General features: G+C 41.8%; 1 protein-coding gene across 2 annotated transcripts in view; it reads right to left on the bottom strand.

The window, feature by feature from the left end:
• ATP2A2 (ATPase sarcoplasmic/endoplasmic reticulum Ca2+ transporting 2) overlaps nt 1-13,448 on the bottom strand; it is a 44,637-nt gene extending 31,189 nt beyond the window's left edge. For both annotated transcript variants that reach the window (XM_082774141.1, XM_082774140.1), the window contains exons 1-5: nt 13,217-13,448; nt 12,136-12,153; nt 11,963-12,045; nt 3,900-4,004; nt 1,024-1,162 (exon numbers count right to left, since the gene is read on the bottom strand). In XM_082774141.1, the coding sequence (XP_082630267.1) occupies nt 1,024-1,162; nt 3,900-4,004; nt 11,963-12,045; nt 12,136-12,153; nt 13,217-13,334 (463 nt within the window). In that variant the 5' untranslated portion in view covers nt 13,335-13,448. The remainder of the gene's footprint in view (nt 1-1,023; nt 1,163-3,899; nt 4,005-11,962; nt 12,046-12,135; nt 12,154-13,216) is intronic.
• Nucleotides 13,449-15,740: the final 2,292 nt, after the last annotated feature.

Genomic DNA, 15,740 nt, shown 5'->3' with positions numbered 1-15,740 from the left:
GCTCCCAAAGGAGCAATCACTCAGCTAACAGTTGATAATGACCTACGAAATATGAATATGCAATTACTCCTGACATTTAACAAGAACCACCCACTTTTATCCGGGAAGAAATCAGAAACAAAGTCACTGACCACTCCAATTTAGTGAAAGAGATATTGCTGTGGCATTATCACCAAAGTGAAAGGGTTTTACATATTCAGTTCATACTTCCATTTTTGTACTCTTTCCAGACAAAGATACATCTTTTAGGACAAGTCTATTGAAAATATTGATGCAAGAATCAAATCTTTTGATCTAGGACTTTATTTATCTATTTTAAAAAGAAGCAATGAAGGCATGGGGTTCAAATGCTCACAGTAGAGAACAGGATGCTCTACTTTATTTAATAATTATTCTATTTGCAGCCTCCTGTACAGCAATACATAAAAGAAAGACGTGCTAAGGCATTATCAAAGATGAGAAACCAATGATGTCACATGCCAGGCACATATTAGCTGAGGACAGAGGAAGACATTTGTAACAAGAAATTGAAAAAGGACTGCCGCTGCAAGCGTAAGAGTTGGAAAAAATTTCAAATTAAATTACAGCTTTCTTTATCTAAAGGACAGAGTGTGACTAAAAAAAAAATCTCTGCATTCCAAAATTTCAGTCATCACATTTAAGAGCAAGGAAAAAAAATTGTGATAGAAAACAGACAAGTTACATGATAGTCTGAACCCACACTGCCGAAAATGCAGTTTTAGAGTAGTGACAAGTGTTTTAAAACCTGTACTCCAATTAAGATGCTTTGCTTTTAGACCTGCTAATTAAACTAAGTGGCAATTTGAAAAACAATCCCCTCAGTGCAAACGCACATTTAAAGTAATTACAGATGAACAGGAGCAAGGTTGTTCTTTATGTGAAGCATATACTTAAGATTTCTCTAAGAACTCCCCCCAGGGCCTCAAATCATTAAGACAAGGCCCCCACAACAGTTTTACAATACAAACTAATACATGTATGTATCACATAAATGAGCCTTACCTGCCACTTCTACAATATCACCCGGGACGATGTCCCTTGCTTTAATCCTTTGAACACTCTTTCGGTCTTGTCGATATACTTTACCCATTTCTGGTTCATATTCTTTAAGAGCTTCAATAGCATTTTCAGCATTTCTTTCCTAAAAGACGGAAAAAAAAAACATGCAATTTAAAGAGCCTCCAAGGTAAGGAGACATAAGTATGTCAGACCCAACTTTTCAAATGCAGTATCACACGAATACTACTAACTCAGCTCAGCTACATTTATTCACAACGAAAATTGTGTGACCCATCCCCTTATGAGGTTGCTGACTGGAAATCATTACAATGTAATTCAGATATTAGCTGACTTTTAGAAGCTTGATGCTGTTTATTCAAACTCAGCAGTATTTCCTATCAAGAAAATCCTTTATGTCTTGTTACAGGGAGGCTGCACAAACTGTTCTATGTAGCAGTGATTTTTTTTTTCATGTCAAAAAGCATCTGTCAGTATATCCACGAGTTGTAATCCTAGTCTTGTCTCAGCTGTACCAGCTTACATTCAAACTGGAGTGGGCTAGCAATACTGAGTTTGATTTACTAATAGAAGTCAAGAGTCAAGTTAAGATGCTCAAAGTTTCCCCAACAGCATTATCATCAGTTTCATTTCAGCAAATTAAGTCATGCTACAGTGAAATTTAGGCACACTGACAAGAAGCTTCCCCAGATTCTCTAGCAGCTTACAAACTTAGATGAATCCCCACACACAAGTTTTTATTTCCACAAACACTAGCACAATAACTTTTCTATCTCAATTGCAGTTTCCTCAGCTTAACACTACCAGAGATTGCTGTCAATGCAGTGATGCTACCCAGAGATAGGGCAACATAAAAACCAGCAGCCTATCATTACTGCTGCTCTGTCTCAAGGAGGAATAACTTATTTCTCATTTTCCCACTCAATTTTCAAGTACAAACATCATACAGTCCTGAAAATGCAAAGGGTACAGCTAGTACACCTAGTTTTTAGAAAGTCTTCACTTCAAATACATACCGGCCTTTCTAGACGATAAAAACTTGACCCAGCATGTATCAAAACAGACACTTAATCCTCAGAAAGTCCAAGGTTGAGGTATGAGGTGTTTCCATACAACAAAGCAGCTCACCAAAGCTACCTCGAAGGACTTCTGTTTACATGGTACAGCTCTGTGCCAGGCCGTGAAGAGGTACCAGTGCAGGTCCCAAAAGCTGTAATACTAGCCTCATATTCCACCAGGAAAATTGATTCTGCTCCTCAACAACATAATGCATGGAAAAGTAATGTCAGCATTATCTAAGAGTTAACATCTCAGCATCTTTGACCATATCTTTTTGCTCCCAGTTTGCTTGATTTGAAGGGTAGGTACGCTGTCCTGTCAACCACTTAAGTACTAGCAGATGGCATTTTGGGAAATGTGCACATGGAAAGAAAGGTTGAAAAGGGCAGAGCTAAGGCAATGACTCAGTTGCTCACGGTACCTGTAGAAACAGATACAGTTATGGGTGGAGACTACGTACTGTGACTTTTTTCCATGCCCATTAAAACAAGGGAATGAGTCATTTAATCTGTGCAGCAATTCTGTTTCACAATTAAGTTCGCTGCATGTAGATGTACAGATACTCTCTGCACACTTAGCACATCTGAAAAAATTGGTTATTCCCTACAAGAGTTTATCTGACTACACAAGCAAGTTCCCAAACTATACGGATAGCTTTACCTTAGATTTCAGGCTTCAGATTGTGTGCAGAATTGTAACACATAGTTTCAAGTTATTAAAAATTAGTTCTTCCACAACTGCTTTATACAAGTGACACTTAAGCGTGCACTGCTTTCGTTCTTCACTCTACATAACCTCTGCACCCATTACCAGCTCTAGCTGTTGTGCAGCAAGCAGGATTCTGCTAGAAAAATCAATCTGCTACTTGTGTTTGAACAAAGCAAAGAGTAGAAACACATAGCAATGCCACTGAAAGACACTTCTGGTGGTTAACAGTGTTTAGGCTCGACTCCTACGTGTTTTAACATGCTAAGAGGTCTCTCCCTTAGTTTTCATTGTTATTTTGGAGAGCATTATTTGTTTGGTTTGTTGTGTTGTTTGTTGTGTTTTGCTTTGCTTGTTTTTTTCTAAAAAAGACTGAAGCCTGACTTGCTAGGATAGCAAGTACTTATGTTACATTAACACTACCCCTTTAAAAAAAATCTGCAAGGGACTTCAGTTACCCTAAAACCCCGTAATACTTTCTATCTGCAGAAAAAAATTCTAATAAAATGTTCTATTGAAAGTGATCAAATTTGGCAAGTCAAAATTGTTCATATCATTCTGACTATTTTAAGAAGTGTCAGTATGCGTTATTGCCAATACTATTTTATAACTAAGAGCTGTAGTAATTGAAGAGGAAGAATACTGCGTTAATTCCCTCAACAAATGCACTAAAACTAGTATTTGTTCTCAAAAGGAAACAGACAAGAAACAAAATTACAAGATGTCCCATCCTTTGTTCCTCAGCTGGAACAAAGCCACATTTTGTAAGCCTATACAAATGACTGCTTCTTAGCTTTGCAATGTTTATTTCCTGAATTCAGGACTTCATTCTGGACAGTTGAGTTGATGTGTTGATCAGTGTATGGCTAAACAAACTGACAGGCACTTTGCCTTGTTGGCAATACTTCTGAAGCTTTCATTTCACCTTTAGTCAATACTTTGTCTGGAATTTATGATACATAGGCTCTTAGGAATCTAAATCTAGCCATACATATTGCTTGCATTGTATGAAGCACCTGACACTACAGTGCGCAGTTCCTCTTAAACCAAGAAACTCCAAAACATTTGTGATTTGGTATTGTAAAATATCTGCATACCTGCCACACTCCCACAATCGCGTTGGCTACTAATATAAGTAAGATTACAAAAGGCTCTACAAATGCTGTGATTGTTTCTTCACCTTCTTCAAACCAGGCCAGGACCTGAAAGAGAGAAACACTGATTTAAATCAAGTGATTTACATTGACACCTTGCAAACCTAAGACACAGTGAATTTCAGCTTGAGGTTCAACTCCTCAGACTTCAGCAATTTTGAAGAACCCTCAAATCTTCCATGCTTTAGCTCCTGAAGGAGTTGGCAATATGCAATGGAAAAGGAGAAAAAGAATCTTTACTGAAGTAGTACGAAGTTCATTCTGAAACCTGCTCTTCTTTTAAAGGAGAAAGCTATTTTTTTGGGAACCATACTGCTACTCTTGCTTCAAAAACGAAAGCAGAAGTTGTGACAACGGCTCCAGCACTGAAAAGTTGCAAAAATTTTTCGTTACTGTCTAAAACAAGATGCAGACTGATTAGCTTGACTACTCAGAGCACTAAAGCTTCACATGATTAACGTTTATGCATAGCTAGATTCTGAATTTTAACTAAATTGGTCTTTATCAGTAACTTACACAAATGAAAATAGCTTTACAAATTTTCACTGAGTGCATATGAAAATAAATATCTGCTAATTAAAATACAATTAATGTCCTATTGAAGCATTTAAGTGAACGACACAATTACATCTGAAGTTGAATTCAGAGCCAAGGATCTGATAAAAATTAAACTTTTTTTTTTTTTAAAGTAAATCAACAGAAAAACTTGCATAAAGGACTCCAAGAAGATTTTAATCCATTTGCTTTCAAATCATGTTCTAGTTTTAGGCTTCTGCCATTCATTTGGCTTCAGGAGAATGGGTAAGCATCAGGGCCTCTGCAGAGTTCTGTAGCTACCAAAGAAAAGTCAAGCTAACGTGACCAGAGAGGAAGAGCTTTTTCGTCAACATATTGAGCAACAGGAAGCCTGGAAAGTGACAGTAAATAGGAACAACGTGTTGAGATAATTAGGACTGGTAGTCAGGCAACAGCAGCAGTCTGAATCACTGACTGCAGTGAGCAAACCGTTACTAAAGCAAGCACCATAATTCCACTGACATGCTGCTCAGAGCTATTGCTCAATTGTGAAACACTCCAGGACGTTAAAAGGAAGAAGGAGCAGCAGCATGAAAGCCTCAAGCAGAAAGCAGACTGTCAAGCAAACCCAATGCAACAACAAATTTTATTACAAAAGAATAAACTCGTAAGACCCAGGTTATGATTAGTAAGACTGAACCACTCCAACTGGCAATGCATAATTTGGAGGGTCTGTGTAATCCCTCTGGAGAGAGATTTACTTAGGAATTCTTATGCTCTTCACATCTCAATGCCTCTTCCCTCCTCCCACACCACACATCTTCAATTCCCAGTAACAGCTTCTGCCATTTGACCTGCTGAAGCGCAGCCTACACGGTAGTTTTCACTCAACACATTACTCCTTACATCATGGGCAGCTTTTATTCTTCACCAGCACTGTTGCCTCTAGCAGAGTTATAGAAATGGCTAACAGCATGTCCCAGTTTCCTTGGCATATACAAAGCCACACACCATCAGAAAAGCTGCTTAGTATCCGTTTCTTCCTTCCCTTTCTTTATTGGGATTCCACAAAGCCAATGCTGCTTCCAAAAAAGTAAGGAAATCCAATCATTTTGTAGCATTCTTAACAGAGCAGACAACTGCAAGGTTAACTGAAGTAAAACATCTGCTTTACATAATACTAAACCACAATCTTTGCAGATTGAAGACCATGTGGGTTGTAAAGCAACATCGAGAAAGCCTGCAACTTCAAGAGGGAAGGAAAGTAGCTACAAGAACAGCATGATCCACGCGCATCAAGGAGAGCCAAAATTAAGTTTGAGATCTTTCTTTCAATATACCATTATTTCAAAAAGAGCAGATGAACTCAAATCCTAACAGTACAAATCTATCAAGTTGCTTTAGATCTTCACTGTTGCTTGTTTGGTAAAGTTACCGATCTGTGACTAGATTGAAATGAAATACAGTTAATCCTGGAGGCAAGCAGCACACATCTCACCCGCAAAATTTCCACACAATCATGAACTGTGTAACAGAACCTACGCTGTGTAGTCCTAGAGTGCAAACATAGGCATGTAAATAACAGAACACCTGAATGTGAGTCCTTGGTTTTGCTATAGCACACTACTGCTACATTAGCACTCCACTGAGGACATTTGTGACCAACAAGACATGCTGTACTAACAAACAAGGGTTATTCTTTGGTAGTAGCCTAAAGTTAACAAACACAGCAAGCTCAAAAGGTAGAGCAAGGAATACATGTAAGTTTATGACCATTTCATTATGCATTTTTGATAACAGATTGTAAATCAAAGCCTAGTAGAGACTGTAATTCTTGCCCAAGGCATTGAGTCTATGTCAAAAAAGCTTCCATTTGCACACTTTAAAACCCTAAAGCGGTTTTCCATGAAAGATCTTTGGCTACTACTCAGAAGGGCCCCACTATATTTTAACCACTTCAACTCACACATAGAGAAGCTTAATTACCACATCATTGGTCCCCAATGTACTGTTCAGGTCAGTAGGAAAAACTATCATTTAAGTTTTAAAAAGCAAGAAAAAGATAAAATAATTGCTCAGGGGAAACAGGAGCCTGACAGCATAAGGAAAATCACTAGCAAGACCTACCAGTCCCATACCAACAGCCCACACAAGCAGCTTTGAGGACAACTTTCATTCAGCACATCTGATTTAGCGTTGCTATACATGGCTTACAGAAGCCTACTTTATCCAGAGCATAATGGGGTGGACCCGCAGGATACTAAGTCCAAAAACATGCAACAACAGGCAAACTGCACTTAGTTTTTGTGGTTATTTAAAGAAAGAGGGTCAGAAGTACAATGCAGAAGTCAGCCAACAATGAGGTAGACTACTGATCAATACAGCTGCAAGAACAGAAGCGTCCTTACAGCCTTTTGCATTTCTACAAATTAGTATCTGTGGATTGTGAAGTTAAGTTATGGTGGCAAACTGCCTCAGGTGTCCATTTGTCATTAAGTAACAGAAAGAATAAAATGAAGAATGAAAGTTTCAAGATAAAATTCTGTTGCCCGGCAGGCTGTACCTACTACCAGAGGAAAAGCAAACAGTTTGTTGTCAGCAACCTAACAAGGCTTTTTTTTGTTTGTTTTTCATTTTGACAATGGAAACTTTGAAGCAAGCAGGCAGATTAAGACCTCATCCTGACGAAAAAAGTTTTAGACTAATTAAAGCTAGTCATGTAGAACTACAGCAAGCCTTTAAGAGAGCCCTCTTCTCACAGGACACTAAGTTAGGATTCAGAATGTTTTGGACAGAGTACTAGCTACTGTTGCTCACAAATCTTTTAAATTATTTTTCTTCTCAATACAAATTTGCTTAATTTTAAGCAGATACAAGCTTTTTTAGCAGTCCTGATACTTGTTCTAGTTACTTGACAGTTACCCTGAAGACCAGGAAATAATCCCCAATTTGCTAACAGATTTTATTTTTAATTGCTACACAAGAAAAAAAAAATCTTGGCCAGAATTATTGGTAAGGAATCAAGAATTTTATTGGGTTAGCAGATCATAAATATCCAATAGTTTTGCTACTCCATACTTCTAAATCAAGTACATTCCTGTGATTACTGTAGCAAAACCAGGAACAATAAAGATACATAGTACTTATAGTTTAATTTATACAAATTAAAATGGAATCACAATTGCTTCCTACTCCTTTGTCACCCCACCTATCATTTGGTGTCTCGGGTCCTATTGAGTAATCTGAGTTTGGCTAAAAGCATGCCAATGTAATGTACTTCAGCAGCCCTTATCTCATGTCACATACAGCTCCTGACCTTACCAGGTAGCTCTGGGGTGATCCCAGGGCAAAGCCTGCAACATTTTACTGGCACATCTAACTCCCTTCACCAGCGGCTTTGTTCACCTTTTAACACAGATGAGGCTATACTCATGCTAATTTCCAGGATATAGCCAACATCTCCAGCCTAAATCACAATATATTGTTTTCCTCTAAACACACACATCCACTAGCAGAAAGAGACCCAGAACATTCACTTTTAAGTTAGTCCACGCATTACAGAAGTAATTGAACCAAAGAGGAGTGCTCTCAGGATGCTGAAGTTTTAACTTTAAAATACAAGCTTTTACAAGCACATACTTCATCTTGTAGAAGAAAACTCAGTAGAAATGTGATGCAAAGATAGGACTGTACAGTTAAGCACACATCACATTCTTCAAAGCATTATTCCCAATCTGGGGCACAAGTAATATTTTACAACTTGAAGTGATTTATACAGCAAAGCAAGCTTATTTTTAACGTAAATACTGTAGATTTTAGTGCGTGTTATTGACGTAGCAAGGATTAAAAGCTGGATTTCATGGTAAATTGAACATCCTCTTACTTACACCTGGAGAATCAAGCTACCAAAGCCCCTGAACCACTGAGATGCATTTCACTAGTTACCTCTGTAAAAGCTTCACTGTGTCCGACAAAACACTGAGACAAGATCTGAGTGCGCATGTAGATCCATTTACTTCAAATCAGAAATGACATTGTTTCTCTTCAAAAACCATACTTAAGGCCAGTAAAAATATTGGAGAAACAACAGTGTAAGAATTGAAGCTGTTACTAACTTGGCACATCTGTAACAGCAGTTCCGACTTGGAATGTAGCACACGGTATCTACAGCCAAGGCAACAGGCAGCATATGACCCCCGCGATCAGCTAGGGTGACAAGGATTCAGCTGTTAGTCTGATTTATTTTACTGACACATACCTGACAGGGCTTGTGGGAGTAGAGGACACAAAAGGCACTCTGAACACAGAATATTATGGTATGTAATAGGTGATGTTGCTACACAAAAATGTAGCTGAATGCAGATCTCAATGTTAAAGACCTTTTTCTGTGCCATCAATCATAATAGTAAAAATCTAATACGATTTAAGATCACAACACAATTACCAGAGAAGCTTTCGTGATACAAACTAGTACCCTAACATACCTTGAGGTTCCATCTCTTAGACCTGAACCTTCAAGTTCAATGGTTTCTTCAAACTGACAATGAAGACCCCCACTACTTTCACTGCCCTAACAGCACCCATGCCTTTCCTGCAAGCACACAGTGCCAACTGGCTGCCACTAGCATGGTGAAGTACATTCTCCATCTGATCTTCAGTAAACTCAACAGCTCAAATTCTAGCAAGTTTTAGTGACACACGCAAAGCTTAAAAATAAAGTCAATCCTATACTCATGCCTAATTTCAATTGTTGGCCCTCTCACTAGTAATTCAAAGACTTAGCAAGATCTGGGGGTCATTCATTCTTAAACCCAAGCTCGTTAAGCCATTTTCCCCCATTGTCATGCAAAGTAAACAATTCATTTAAGCATCTGTGTTGGGTCTGTCTGAGTTTCCACAGAAACTCCCTTTTGGATATACACCAGGTCTATAAGTACAGCAGGTCTGTAAGTCTTCAGCTGGAAGTTATTTCAACCCAGAGCCATTATCCAGTCTTCCTTCTGCTGGTACACTATCCAACACCCTACCTGAGTACTGTAGTGTCTATCAAACAATAAAATATAGGAAGAAGTAGTCACTGAACTGAAGTGTGAATGCGCACATCCGTCCCACACATAAGTCTGAGGGGTCTGACACTGCCCCCAAGAAAGGCAAAGTCTTATTAGATGGAAGAGCAGTTCTCAGTGGTATTACTCAATATCCTAAAGCAACACAAATTTAGTTGACTCCATTTTAAGTTTAATTATCCATTTCAAGATCTCTAAGGTACAGGAAGTTTTGCATGCTTTCCAACAGTACAAATGGCAAGACTGAATTCTTAAGGCTTGCAAAAGACAGCATAATACATGCATTTAAGTTAACTTCCAGTATTAAGTTGTTCTACCATAAGAATGACTTAGCATAATTTATTAGTCTCAACTTCACGTACGACTCCAGTATTTAATGTAGTATTTTCAAGTTCTCTCATGGAAAAACTACTGTCCACATGCTTAACACAGCTACACACACTCTTCAAACGTTTTCAGGAGCACTAGAATTTAGTTGATGTTAATTCCACCCAATTTTACAGCAATACAATCTATGAACACATTCAACAGTTCCTTGCAGCTACTACCGAAGTCTCTAATATGCTTTCATCAAGAAGAAGTGTCAAAACAAAATAAAATCAGACAATGCACGATCACATTCTGAACAGGGAAAAAGCCAGAAACTAACACAAAGGAGGAGTGCTTTTAAAGTGCAGAAATAAAATGTATCAAGTTTTTTCCTTTACATTTCATTAAAAGGAAAATCCCTGCTATTCCCAAAATAATCCTACAGCAGGTAGCCATAACTCTTAAATAGGAGACAGAGAAAAGGCAAAGCAGCAGCCCAAGGTCATACACCATGCCAGTTGCACAAAAGCAGAGAACCCAGATCTACCCTATGCTCCTTTCGACTACAGTCTCCCCTTAATTAGGCAGGAAAATTAAGCATACTGAAAAAGAGAAATTGAATCCAGTTACTAATAAAGTTTGCAAAGCGTGCTTGGCAGTGCATATTATATGACTGCTGTCAGTCTAGTAATGTACTGAATACTCATTCGGCAATTAAATCTTTTAAGTTTGGTAAAGTTGGTTTTGTCACTTGGTTACAATAAAAACAAAATATATGTTGGAAGGAAAGGCTAACAGTATTCTGTACTGTCATTTATTTCATCCCCTTTCCATCCTCTGGGGAAAGAAAATGAGAAAGAGAAGAGGAAAAAAGGCTTCTGAATGACCTGTTTATTCAAATTGCTATGGGCAGCCCAATTTCCTCCCCAGGAAACAGAAGAGTGAGTAAAGCACCTCTGTGTCCACAGCCAAGATCAATGCCACCAACCACTGCTCAGCTGGTAACGGTATATACACACCAAAACCCAGCGCATTTTGAAAGGTGTTGGTGTGGGGATAGATAAAACTTCCCTTGGTCAAGGATCAGCACCACAGCATGCGGCAGCAGCCACAACAGGTCAACCCTTCCCCCAACTCCACATCCTCCCCCATTACAGAACAGTTTCTCCTCTGCCCATCTAATTACCTTGCCCTTAGCTAGAGTCACAATTTCCACACCCCCTAACAGCTGCAGCTTTTTTTTTCCCAAGTAGTTAATTACAACTGGAGGGCAAAGTCTACTATAAACTTTTACTTCTACTGAAACAATTTAATATTCTGCACTTTTTTTTCCTGTCATCCAGCTCCCTAAGATGCATAGCTCTCATCTTCCTTCTAGACTTAAAACTTTGTTCAGATTTCTATTTTTTCTGTAAACGCATACACTTTACATATTGCATAAGATGACCAACTAAACGTGCTTTTTAAAAAAAATTAAATTTCATTCTTGTTCTTTTAATCCTGTACGCAAAGCAAGATGTTCATTTTATGACTAGACTATCCAAAGGTCAGTTACCAAATTTGGTCAACAATGGTGCCATCACAGCCGTCATCATTCTTGTCACTGTCAAAAGCAACAACTGTCACCTTGCTATTATCAGGAAGGGAAGGCAACTGGAATATTCGCCATGTAAATTCTATTTACAGTCTGCACTGCGTCCAAAAATGTCTTGCGGTGATTATACATTGAGCTTGATAACAATTAACTCAAAGGCAAGAAGGATGACCAGTTAAACACTTACTCAAGGTTAGTTTTCAAAGCCAACAAAAGCATTGGGAAATCCCACTTCAAATAAGCAAGCGGGGTTGAATAAGAAGTACTTTTAAAATACCTGCCCAGCATAGTTACGTACTTCTGACTCATGCAGTGAAAGACTCCCCAAAACTTTCTTCTTTAGCATAGGAAAAAAAATTCATTCACAAGGCAACCAATTTAAGAGAGAGCGATTGACTAAGCATCTTATACTTCTACCTCTTGAAGAAAGAGAAGGGTGTACAGCTCCTATATGTTGGAACATATGTCATTTCTGAGTCTGCAATATACAAGCCAATGAAATAAGAACAATTCATACTTACGAAAGATATGCAAGCTGCCAGCAACAAAATTCTAACTAGTAAGTCTTCAAATTGTTCAATCACAAGCTCGAGTAAGGTTTTTCCTGCAATGTGTAAAGATGACATTTAGTCATGAATATAAAAAAGGATGAACTATTGACAAGAACTAGAAAATTTCAAGAAAAAATGCTTACCTTCCTCAGCTGGTAATTCTGTCGGTCAGATTTTTTCAGGAAGCATGTCAAAGAGAAGAAATCATTGAAGAAACATTAGAGCATTATAAGGCATCCACCAGATACTGCTTCTGCATCATACACTCGACTCAGTTGGGTTTGAGAGCCATACCTTAAGAGCCATTAAAGCAGCTCTTTTCATTGTAAGAACTGAATAGGCCTGCTAGTCTTGCATTTTAAGACACATACAGGTTAGCTGGGAGCTGCTAAGGGTTGTAAATTCAGCCAAGTCATCACTCCAGCCAGCTGTGTGACTTCTGCTGTTGCTGCATACAAAGGGTCAAAGGCTTAAAATGCTTTCCAAATGCTTTCTGACACGGATTTTCCTCCACAACCACTTAAAAAAATAAAAGAAGGAACTTGGTTCAAAATATTTCAAGTGCTTTTCTCCATTTCAGGATTTTCTCATTTCTGCTCTCTCTTTATTTCCCCACAACTACATTTAGCAATACGAGAGGCATAAAAGGGGAGTTAAAGCTAATAAAAAGAAATACACATAATTTTCTCACAGCTTTTCATTTTTACACAATGCCATCATAGTTCAAAAGGGACTAGTAAGGACAAATAATGAAGATTTTTTTTTAAATCGCCCTATCTGACGAATTTTGTGTCCCGACTCCGGAGAAGAATGTAAAATGAGGGACAGAAAGGTATCGGAAAGCATAGAAAAATGAAGGTCAAGACGGACAAAAAACCCCACGGTGTTTCATTTCAGAATGGAAGAAGATTTCCCACCGTTAAGGTGAAAGGAAACGGAGGTGACATCCTCCTTCCCAAAGCAGCCCTGCGAGCTCGGGGTATGAAAGAAACCCACGAGGTGGAGTTCAAGTCAGCCATCTTCTCTCCCTCGCTCCTATTCCGGGTCCTGTAAGAGATGCCGGCTTTGCAAATACATACACGTCAGGCCTTGAAGCCGGGCCCCGAGAACGATGAGCGGAAGAGAAAAGAGTGGAGAGAAAAAAAAAAAAAAAGGAGCGGAGGGAGAAAAGGAGACGAATGCCAGCGACAGCATCCCCGCGGCTGAGGGGGCCGGTTCACCTACCGTTGGAGCCCCATTTCTCCTTCAGCTTCTTGACTTGCTCCAGGCTGAGCCCGGTGCTTTCGTTGACCCCGAAATAAGCCAAAACTTCCTCCACAGTCTTTGTGTGCGCGTTCTCCATGGCTGGGGCAAGGAGCAGCAAATGGTGCCTGGCTTTTTCTGCTTCTGCTTCTTCTTCTTCTCCCTCCTCCTCCTCGTCAGCGGCGGGCGCAGCGGCGAGCCCCCTCCTCAGCCCCCTCAGCGCCTGGCTCTGTCCCCCACCGCCCCCGTGCTATCACCATAGACCCCCTCCCGCACCACAGGAGAGCCCCCGAGTCCACCTCACCGCCTCTCTCTTCCCGAAGGAGGCAGGAGGGGACGTTAAAAAAAAAAAAAAAAAAAAAATTAAAAAAGGAGAGGGGGGGGAAAAACCCGATGGAAAAAAAAAAAAAAAAAAGCCCCCGCCCCCCCTCCCACCCCACACGCCCTCTGAGGGAGCCGAGCGGGGCTTCGGGCACCCCCGAAGCCTGGCAGAGGAGAGCCGCTGCGGCCTGAGGGGCGCGGGGCAGAGCGCGGCCGGTTGGCCTCGCCGCCTCGCCTTTCGCCTCGCCGAGCTCCGAGCCGCCCCCGCGGCCGGCGATAACGGCTCGGAGAGGCGGGGAAGGAGAGGGGAGGGGAGGGGGGACACACACACAAAAAAAAAAAAAAAAAAAAAAAAAAAAAAGGCGCAGCCGCCCCGCTGCCTCCCTCCCAGCCGGGTGAGGGTCGCTACGCCCCCCTCACACACACGCTCCCAAGGCCGCCGTCAGGGCTGCGGGCTCGTTCAACCCCCTCCTTCCCTCCCCCCCGCGAGGTTCCGTGGCGCACCGGCGGCGGCGGCGGCGGCTGCTCTAATGTAACTTACGGGAGCTGGGCCGCCCGGGGCCCCACTCGCCGCCGCGGCATGTGGACGCCGCTCATTGGCGGGGCGAGCGGAGCGGGGCGGGGGATGGAGCGGCCCCGCCCGGGGGCCGCTGAGGCGATGGCGGTGGCGGTGGCGGTGGCGGTGCCTGGCGCGGTCCTGCGCAACGCGGGGCGGCCGCCCTCCGCCCGGGGGAGGAGGAGGAGGAGAAAGAGGAGGAGGAGGAGGAGGAGGCAGGCGCTGCAGGCTTCATGCGGCGGCGGGAGAGCTTCCGCCCTGCCGGGGGATGAGGCCCGCGGGTGGGGGGCGAGCTGGTCCGGCTCCCGGTGGCAGCCGCCTCATGGTGCGGTCTCGATATGGTGGTTGAGGGGACGCGGGGGTGCAGCCCCGTCAGGAGGGATGAGGTGATGGGTGTCTCTGCGCAGCGGCCTGTCGTGACTGGAGCCGCGTGTGGGGTTGCCTCTGTTTGTGTCGTGATAGGATCGTCAAGTACCCAAAGGGGGGAGTGGGACTGTCTCGACTTGTGTGGTGACAGGAGTCTCGTCCAGCCTTGAATCCACCCGAGGAGGGAAAAAAATCACGAGTTGTGTGCCAACGTGCATGCACTGAGGGGTTTGTGCCCCAAAGATCGTGCCCCGGCTGTGACGGGGCCTGTGCTGACAGAGCAGTGCCTCCCACGAGACTTCCCCAGTTCCCATTCCAGCCTTCCCCAGTTCCCATTCCAACCGTCGCACCCTGCCCCGCCAGCATAACCGTAACACGCACACTCAGCCCCGGCTTGCACCGAGATAACATGAGGAGGTAGAAACTGCACGGTGTGATTTCAGCAGCGTGTGTGGTGTGAGATACCAGCCTTCCGCAGCGCAGTATCTCGGTAAGTGACACAGACTGAAAAACTAATATAGAATACAGAAAACTGACTGATTTAGCCATCCTCCCCAACAATTCACAGAAACTTCAGGGAACACAACACAAGCTGTTAGAGGGATCAGCACTGACCGCCACTAGTGACACCAGCTATACATAACACACAGCAAACAATACAGGACACAATATAAATACCTTCCCTTAAAAGCACTCAGTTCCAACCAACGCTCTTGTGTATGCGTGTGCAACCACAAAAGCTGATCTGTACATGTGTCCTGGCTTACATAAATGCAGATCCTACATACAATCTGCATATCCACCAGTGTTAAAAACCACCCACAATATCGTGCTATGAGGAACTGGCTGATCTGGAAGGAAAATCTCTTAATCTTACCTCTGTATTGGCACGAGAAGTGAGGAGAGGGGACAGCCAATATTAAATGATGACATTATAAGCTGTGTGTTGCCCTCTATCCTTTCTAGCAAAAGTACAGCTGTCCTAGAAGAGATTCCTGTGTAACCAGCCAATGTCCAGATAAGGATTTAGTGTCTGCATGTCTGTACTTCACAGGGCAGTTCTGTATAAAATTCATGAGTTACAATCAGATGACCTAGTTCAAGTATGAGAATTAGTTATTCCATGCTCGTATTAATTTTATCTTGCTTATCAGCAGGATTAATCTGCATGGCCAAATGTTGCTTGAATACAGTTATGTTGCTTCGTGTATCACCGCATCACCCTGCATATACGTACACATACCCTGTGACAGAGGCAAGAAT

Source organism: Aythya marila (genome assembly GCF_965140915.1).
Source record: "Aythya marila genome assembly, chromosome: 17".
NCBI lineage: Eukaryota > Metazoa > Chordata > Aves > Anseriformes > Anatidae > Aythya > Aythya marila.
The sequence above is the reverse complement of the archived record's forward strand: the minus strand, read 5'-3'. Positions and strand labels throughout refer to the sequence as shown.